Genomic DNA, 9,027 nt, shown 5'->3' on the forward strand with positions numbered 1-9,027 from the left:
TATAACATTATTAAAATAGAACACGTCACATAAATGAAATTATCTGCAATAATTACTTTTAGTATTCAAGCTCAAAAGTCATTTAAACAATACAAATCAGGAGCGAGCAGAGCAAACACGGACATATAAAACATCAGACGTGGAATCAAGGGTCATGGAGGACACCTACTGTTACGGAAAATTTTCAAATATTGGTCTAAAGATTTGTTTTCTAATTTGGAATTTTGTTGTTAATATTTTCTTTGAATTAAATTTCAGATGCAAATTGAATCTGAATATGACGAGAGACACCCAGAATTGGCATCATGTAGCAATTATTATGAGCACAGAAACAAACACGATAAGTGTCTTTATAAATGGAATAATCGATTCTCAAAAAAGTCTTCCCTGCCATAGAAATGCCAATTTGATCGGACCCGACTTCAGATTTGCTGTTGTGCTTGATGAGGACCCATCAACAGGTAAATGTAATCAAAAGGGGAGTGAAAAATATTTTGAAATCTTTGCAATGCTTTAATTAATACTCCCTTTAAATTTTAACTCGATTTCTTTGAATTAGAGGAACACTCTTTTTTCTTTTTGTTTTCTTAATCAAATACTTTTTTTGCATCTGTTGTACCAGGCTTTTAGGGTATATCCTACAAAGGCTAGGAATGTTAACATTTTAGTTTTCATTTATATTTGTATAAATGTTCATCAAAGTGGTTTTAAATGCCTTAACTGTTATGCTTTCCTGCACATTTAATTGATGGTAAAATCAAACCTCATCAAATTACACCGGTCCTAACATTCTTGTCAAACGTATCTTATTCTTATATTGCTTATTATTTTCCGTAGACATCTCGATATCTGGGTATCAGATTACTTCCAATGTTCCGTCTGGTGACGAAATTCTTCGACATGCATCGTCATGTAGCTACAACAGGAATGATACGTTTGTTACATTGAGTAACATTGACTGGACATCTTTTGATAGCTCACACATTAAAACACCAAGCCAATGTGACAGTGAGTTGTAGAGAGGATGAATTAATTAATGCGGATGAAGTCTAAAACAGAAAAATTTCTTACAAATTCATTCAAATGGATTTTTCTATAAAATGTTATATGCACAATCAAGAAGCTCTTTTGATTTACTTTTTATATCATAAATTATAATTCTCAAAATAGAAATATTAATTGATATAATATATTTTAAATTCTTTATCAATAAATTCTAAGAAAAAAAGCTTATTACGTAGGTACATGTACGTGTAAGTTTATTCAATTTCAGATGTAAATCAGTGCATCCCAAATCCATGTAACGGCCACCGCTGCATAGACTTGGTTAGAAACTATAGATGCCACTGTACCAATGGTTTCACTGGTGAAACTTGTGAGATTCCCCCCGACTACTGTAGCGCAGCGCCGTGCAAAAACGGTGGTGTTTGTCAGAATGGAGAACACACTCATATATGTACATGTTCGAAAGGGTACAAAGGGATAAATTGTGAAATTCCTATCGGTAAGAATTTGTTACATTTATTCCATTTTGCATTGCTTTTATATCACTTACATGTAGACATAAAAGGTCTTGTTTGGGCAGAATTAGTATGACTTATCTGTCTAGCTGCCGATTGTTAACTGCTTGTCGACATGTTTTTCTTTTAATGTATGATGTAAAACATGTAATTTATTCAAAAGAATTTCAAATCCGATTGCAATGGCCTAGAAGCTGAACGTTTGCGTCATGATGGGGAGTTATTGGGTTCCCAGCGCCGCCTAGATCATTGAAAAAAATAAAATTTTAAGGAAACTTTCCTGCACCAAACTCCCAATATTAGAAGTGAACATTAAAAACGCAAGTCTCATATAATATTAGAGCCCATTATTTCTCTCTTCTTGTACTAAGAACAAAGTATAGATCTAAACTTGATGTTCTTCATCGGTTTATGGTTATATGTACTTATAAATTGATTGAAAAATATTCCAAAGGGATGTGAAAGAAACAACAGCAACAACTAGGATTTTCAAAAAAACTGAAGCATAAGCTACATGTGTCAGGAATTTGCACAAAATCATCAGATTTAATGTTTTATTTTTTTTTTCTTCTTTGACATCAAACTTTAACGCTGTTGGCAAGATAATAATATGCCCAGTACCAAAATTATGGAATTTATGGCCCAAGGATTTGTAATCTGGAGTAAGGTTAGCGTATTAAAAAAAAACTCTATGTAAAATTGCACTAATTTTATTAAAACTTCATTTCTTCTTTTCCCGTATCAATAAGTTCATATTAGATTGCTGGCTAGTATGATCAAGGGTTGATCCGGTAAGATTAAAAAAAAATATGGCCTCATGGTAAAGGGTTCTGCTAAAGGTGTTCTTTGATGATGACAGAGTAAAAATACTCTTATTCTTTGATTTTTTTTCTGCCTGTGTCTTACGCAAACAAAAAACTACATATAAATAGTTATTATAAAAAAGGATGCCCCTTAATTCTCTTAAATACAGTAATGATGAGCAAAAATGCTTCTAACAAAAATGTCAAGTATTTTTCCCAGGCTCAAGGGTTTTGGTGCTATTAGAAAAGGCAATATTGAAAATAAAACAAAGAAAATAGTTGATTCTCCAGTTCCTTGAAATTCTTCAACTTAGTATTTATTTATATAATTGTCAAATATTTTTGTAATGTAAAGAATTAACAATAGTCCAAACTAAATATAATGTTATGACACTAAAATGCTTAAGGTGTGGGTTCTTAAATTCACCAGTTTTAAGATACTCAATCTCTTTCAGTCAAACTTCAAACATAAATTCAAAAGATGTAAAATATATAGATGTACGAGGGTTGTCCCGTAAAATCGTGGACAAGTTGTCTAGTGTGAAAAATAAACATCACTGCGTTCTGAAATTTTCTCTGTTAATTAGTACATATTTCAGTAATATACACAGCAAATTTCAGATAAATATGTGCATAAATGAACAAATTATGTGATTTTATGCCATGTATTGTATCACCTTACGGCGCATGGATTATAACGTCGAAGTGTCTAAAACAGCGTCACGTTTTTTTCTTTCCTGAAAATAAAGTTGGATCAGTCCGACTTAAATTTAGGAATTTCACTGATACACATTCTTTAGTCTCCATAAACAGCCGAAGAACCAATTGGCACCCTCATGCGATCTTCTGAAGATTTATTAGTAAGTTACGGACAATTTTCTCACCATCATTCAACAACATGTAATAGAAAATCTCATATCGGTGGTCTACTGTGACAGCGTCTTTTGCTATTTCATTAGGAGTTTGTCCGTACGCTTTGTACTCATCAGGGACTCGATCAAAAAAGAACTCGCTAAGAAAACTCCTATTTCATTTGTATACTTAAGATATGGTGATATTTTTATAATCGTTTTTCTTTCTAATTCGTATTTTTAATGTAGATTTGTTACTTAAACAGATTGATTTCCAGTCGGTTCTTTATATTAAAAAACCTTTTTGTAGTAAACGGTGGTTGGAGTTGATAGAGTAATTTTTCTGACTGCTCAGTATCATGCAATGGAGGCATTAAGACGAGATCTCGTATTTGCAACAATCCATTTCCGGATCCTGAAGGTCTTCAATGTGACCCTACATTGTCATCGGAAAGTTTATCATGTAACATAAAGGTATGCCCAAGTAAGTCACAGTTTATATACCACAGTTTGAAGTATTATCATGCTATTGAAAAATTAATTTGAAATGTAAATTAAATGTTTAGATTTGTATTTGATTTTTTTTAATTCATTTAAGCTCAAGGAACGAAAATTAGTTGGAAATATATAAAATGTGGATTTAATAAAATAATAATAATAATAATAATCATGTTCAAAATTTATATATATAACAACATTCTAGTATATTGATAAAAAGGCAAACATACATGGAGCTAAAAATATATCAGAAATGATAAAAATACGAAGTTCTTAAACACTTTTTTAAAATATCAATTTAAACAAGCTTTGTTAAGAATTTGATAAGTGATTTTTTTTTAATCTACAACACACCTGTATACGCAAGGGCGTCTGTTTTCAAAAATGTTAAATTAAAAAAAAAATGTCAATAAACATTACAATAACTTGATAAAAAATAAATTGTTTTTGGTTTTATCGAACACAGTGTTCTCCTTTAGAAAGCAGTAAGTAATCAAAGTACTCAGAAGTACAGAGAGCCGGGCTCATTTACAGAGTAGAATGGATTTCTTACATGAATCACGTTTATATTCTAATGAAAAAATTATTTTAAAACTATCAATATAAATGATAAGACACTGACAGTGAGGTTTTCAATCCTAATACCACCGTCCGATTTTGTCAGAATCAGAATTAATCTGGTACCGCAGCCGAATGTAAACAAACAGGCCAGTCTGGTTCCCTCTCCTGTTTTACCTCGTATGTGTAGAGAACTACGGTAACACTGATTATCAAAAATCCTTACGCTAATGAACTGTGTTCTTTGACTTATGAAGTTTTCAAAGTCATTACTACTAATGTTTATTTTATATAGATAAACTTCGTTTTATTTTTGTTGCTTTATTTAGCGTTTGTTTTATCTCAAAAGCGGTTGAGAGTAAGAACTATATTTTTGCACGTAACTTTAAAATGGCGACTATGGGGTTAACATCCTGCCTTGAACAGGATCACATAAGCCGGCAATTGCTCTTTGAGCAATAAGCCCGGCTAAAAATTAATTTTACTCCGAAATGACTAATAATGTTAATAATGCTTAGATATATAATTATATCGATTACAATTGAAAAAAAGAGATACTAGTAACAATTCTTTCTGACATGTTGTTATATAGCTTGTCCGGAACTACAACTCTCCTTTGGTAACGTAATGAACTGTTCGGAGATTAGTGGAGATAAAGTTTGTTCAGTGTCTTGTGTAGCAGGATACGCGTTTGCTCCAGAAAATCGTCCTCTCAAAGAGTACAGATGTGAACAAAGCACTGGTTATACTTGGAATGGCCTTACACCTGCTTGTGGGAGTAAGTTATATAGAAAACAAACAAGTGCTTATTATATGTCTTATACATGTAAATAATTACAATACATGCATATGTATGTGTTTGGATTGCGTTTTTTTTTTGTTTCAGAAGCGATGATACCGAATAAATTATCTTCAATAACTGCAATTGAGTACAACTCATTAATACCATGTATCGACTCTTCATTAGCCATAGAAACTCTACATAAAAACTTAGAATCAACATTGTCCTGCTATAAACATGGGATATGTGAACTAACAACTTCAATGGACGGTTTGTAATTAAATTACTTATTACTAAATCACTACTTCTTATGGCCCCTGTGTCATAAAACTTAGCCGAGTTAATCTTTTATCTTAGTCTAACTTTTACCTAAAAAATAGTTTATTACACAATGGAAAAGTGAGACTGGGATCAAAAGTGAACTCGTCTAAGTTTTATTGCCCCGGAAGCCTGTTCGATATTTGTTTCGTGCAGACATGCAGATTTTTGGGCATCCTAGTGTTTTCGGATATATGTATTTGTCTTTATTCATATTCATTCAAAGACCTATTGTTAGATTAAGTAAAATAGCATTTGTCTAGTCTGTTGGGTATACCAGGGCATCAACGATACGTTTGGAAACGTGGGATAATTTGCATACCCGTGAAGTCTGTGATGCATTAGTTATCCCATGTTTCCAACGGCATTTAGTATCTCTGGCATAATCATGAAACTAGCTAGACGGTTATTCCTTATAATTAAAATTTGTGTGTGAAATAAAATTGTAAATATAAATTCCAAAAATTTTGTCTAATGTATTATATTTATAGGACCGATCTTAAGAGCATATTACATATTTCGCTTGTTTTGTTTTTATATATATATATATATATATATCCTTACACGTAATCAAACATAAACACATTTAAATAAGACAACATTGTTCAGAAACCGTATTCTCAATAAAAGGTATTTCAATTTTCAAATATAGATTTTTCTTTGTTGTATATTATGCAGTATATTTTTATCAAAAATTATATTGATCCTATCTTTTTTTTTTCAGAATGTGAAAATAAAAAGGAAGCGGGTTCTTTAAAAATAACTTTGAATGCAACACTTCCTGCTGAAGACTTGGATTTGTTACATTACTTGACAACAGGAATGTGTAAGTAAAAATTGATTTATATATGGAATTTTATTGATTTTATCTTAAATCTAATGTTTTGATTAAAAACAAACAAGATACGGATTTTTTATACGTTTCTTCAAATTGGTCCTAATTATTTCTATTACACTAATCTATATGTTTGTCTGATACATTTGAAAAATATATGGTTCATTGTAAATTGAGCTCTTTCTAAGCATTTGTAAGCTTCATTCCAATGCATCTCTCTCTCTCTCTCTCTCTCTCTCTCTCTCTCTCTCTCTCTTATTACGCGGTCATTCTATTTTGTAACTACTGTGCAATAATTTAAGAATCGGTATACAGATACCATTTTAACGCAAGCCAACTCTTTATATCTTTAAAGTAGAATTAGCTGGGTTTTCGTAAATAAAATATATGATTCATACAATCTTCAATCACACCTATTCATCATCGGGTTTCGATTTGTAAGCATGTATATGTTTTACATGACGTTTTTTCGCGTTAATTTTTATAGTGAAAAAAGGTTTGAAACTCTTGGTAAATACACTGGTAGACCTAGAAAACTCTACCAAAAAAATTAATGATTCATATGAAATCCTTTCCTTCGACATGGGCGGGGTTATGTATTCACCTCTAAGGAAACAGGCTACAGCAATTGTTGTGTGTGGAGTCGGACAAGGAAGTGATGGCCCTATTTGCAGTAAGACATTTAATTAAGATCAGTTGATATTAAACAATTTAATCATGCATGTTAATGTACTGAGCTTTCATCAAATTAATTCAAAGTAAGCAATACGAATTCTGGGGCATTTTAGACGTTTTAAGGAAATACAATTATGCAAACACGTGCTGTAAATCAGATTTCTCCGGAAAAAAGGAAAGCTTACACTGATTTTTGGTTCATACTAAGGCTTACCCACATAAAAAAATGGAAAGGTATAGATACATGTAGTTACAAAAATGAACCTTTAAAGCAATACACTGACCTACTGGTCATAATATAATATTCCACGATAACAAAAATAATAACCTAAGAAAACATCAATACCAAGATACTGAAGAGTGTCCTGTAACCGAGGGTCCTCATAAGTTTTTAAATCATTTTTGTGATTACATCAGAAGTTGTCATTTTGTCATATACGAAATAGTCATTTAGAATAGTTTAATGTAAATTAAAATTAAAATAGATAAATATAATAACGAAAAGGCGAGAAAAAAACCTGTCTTGATACATTTGAAAACAATTTTTTAAATGGGTAGTCGTTTTATTTTCCACTCGGAGAAAAAAAATCAATTTGATGATTACTCAAGTATAGGCACTTATAGATATTAGCATCATTGTTATGTTTTTATCAATTTTGCACTATAATTTGTCACAGTTGATTGTCCAATGGGCACATATTCAAAGGCTGGAAAATGTCCACAATGCCCAAAAGGAACTTATCAGAGTGAAATTGGACAAAAGCAATGCATTATTTGTCCCACTGGTTTAAGTACAAAATTTGTAGGATCTCAGGATGGCTTCAAATGTACTGGTGAGTGGGTTTTTTTTGTTTTTGTTTTGTTTTGTTTTGTTTTGTTTTTTGTTTGTTTGACAGTTCTGGAAACTAGATTTTCACCGACTTCATACACATAACTTTTTAGAACTTTTGTTATAAATAGAAATATTTGGTATACAAAATGTTAAAACTATAAGTTTTGAATTATTGTACGATTTTTAAGTGAATTTTATAATTATTTTACTTAAATACATGTTGGGTGATTGACACTTTTTATTACAATTATTAGCCATTTAAAATATCTTACTTGTTGCCAAAAAAAATGACTTTGCTGTTTTATAACCTCAAAATTTTATGCTTTCTTCCCCCTTTTTTTACCTGGTGCATGTTCTTTAAATGTGCATATTTTATAACCAATGTCGAGAATGATATTTTTCCGCATACAGCTGGTTGTATTTCACTAAATCAATGAGAAACTCAAAATAATTACAAATTATATAAGTCAGTGTGTATATGGAGTTTACAACTTCTTATGTTTACATTTCAGAAGTGACAAACGCTACTACGAACTCTTTTAAGCAGGACCAAGCAAGCAGCACTTTGGGTAATTTAATGACTTTGGATATTAATCTAATATAATATACAATGATTCATGGCCACCTTTGATATCGGATTGTGAACTGTGTACCTATTTAGTTTCTTTTATATTAAGGAGTTACAGAAGCTGTGATTATTGCACTCTCTGTGACGGCTATTGTAACGGTCTTTCTAATTGTGCTGAGTGTAATTTTTCGGCGTCATTGTGGCAAACGAGAAAACGAGTAAGTTTTAATACATTATATGAAAGATTAATTGCTGAAACAAATAATAAATTTCAGAATATCTCCAAATTAGTGAACCTATGATAGCTTTTAATCTCATAGAAGTATTGCACTGGATATTAGATTTAAGCATTTTATATCTATCTTCCTTAAGAGGTCAGGGGCAACAGACCTTACAACGTTCATCTTTAATAGCATTAGCTATTTGGGGATTAATGAGCCTGGTTACTATTTTTTTTCATATTATAAAGTCGAAATCGTGGTTAAAAAAGAAAATCATTTTTTTTTTTTTTTGAAAATCATACTCTACTTAGATTCCCGTATATTCCCTATATATCAATAATTTATATTAAATTAAAGTAGAAGTACTTTCTATCAGAAAGTAAATAAAAAATATACAGACAATTGTTCCAAACTTAGCAAAGCTTATGATAGAGATGTAAAAAAATCTGCGTACAAACTTTTGAGGTGGATTTATATAACATTGCTCATGTACTTCCCAGTATACTTATCCAATATTTAAAGTCATTTTTCAATGAAAATGTAACGAAACTTTTATTTTATTATGCT

The 9,027-nt window shown here is 31.0% G+C and overlaps 2 protein-coding genes across 2 annotated transcripts; both read left to right on the forward strand.

Moving 5' to 3' along the window:
- Nucleotides 1-263: 263 nt before the first annotated feature.
- On the forward strand, nucleotides 264-3,445 carry LOC134247518 (neurogenic locus Notch protein-like). The gene is made up of 4 exons (XM_062729868.1): nucleotides 264-461; nucleotides 838-1,008; nucleotides 1,274-1,504; nucleotides 3,441-3,445. Exons 1-4 carry the CDS (start codon nucleotides 278-280, stop codon nucleotides 3,443-3,445), a joined length of 591 nt encoding a protein of 196 aa, XP_062585852.1. The 5' UTR covers nucleotides 264-277.
- A 52-nt stretch (nucleotides 3,446-3,497) lies between these two features.
- LOC134247519 (thyroglobulin-like) lies at nucleotides 3,498-8,461 on the forward strand. Its single transcript, XM_062729869.1, has 8 exons — nucleotides 3,498-3,658; nucleotides 4,823-5,008; nucleotides 5,117-5,281; nucleotides 6,054-6,155; nucleotides 6,652-6,837; nucleotides 7,517-7,672; nucleotides 8,184-8,240; nucleotides 8,349-8,461. The coding sequence occupies exons 2-8, from the start codon at nucleotides 4,858-4,860 to the stop codon at nucleotides 8,459-8,461; spliced, it is 930 nt and encodes a 309-aa protein (XP_062585853.1). The 5' UTR covers nucleotides 3,498-3,658; nucleotides 4,823-4,857.
- Nucleotides 8,462-9,027: the final 566 nt, after the last annotated feature.

This window comes from Saccostrea cucullata, unplaced genomic scaffold (genome assembly GCF_032062105.1).
Source record: "Saccostrea cucullata isolate Sc308-1 unplaced genomic scaffold, CSIRO_AGI_Scuc_v1 ctg2093, whole genome shotgun sequence".
Lineage (NCBI taxonomy): Eukaryota > Metazoa > Mollusca > Bivalvia > Ostreida > Ostreidae > Saccostrea > Saccostrea cuccullata.

Excerpts from the sequence above, each read along its gene's own strand:
- LOC134247518 (XM_062729868.1), top strand. The coding sequence starts at position 278 with ATGACGAGAGACACCCAGAATTGGCATCATGTAGCAATTATTATGAGC. Across the intron at positions 462-837 it reads TGATGAGGACCCATCAACAG|ACATCTCGATATCTGGGTAT; the intron begins GTAAATGTAATC and ends TATTTTCCGTAG. Across the intron at positions 1,009-1,273 it reads AACACCAAGCCAATGTGACA|ATGTAAATCAGTGCATCCCA; the intron begins GTGAGTTGTAGA and ends ATTCAATTTCAG.
- LOC134247519 (XM_062729869.1), top strand. The coding sequence starts at position 4,858 with ATGAACTGTTCGGAGATTAGTGGAGATAAAGTTTGTTCAGTGTCTTGT. Across the intron at positions 7,673-8,183 it reads GGATGGCTTCAAATGTACTG|AAGTGACAAACGCTACTACG; the intron begins GTGAGTGGGTTT and ends TTTACATTTCAG. Across the intron at positions 8,241-8,348 it reads CCAAGCAAGCAGCACTTTGG|GAGTTACAGAAGCTGTGATT; the intron begins GTAATTTAATGA and ends TTTTATATTAAG.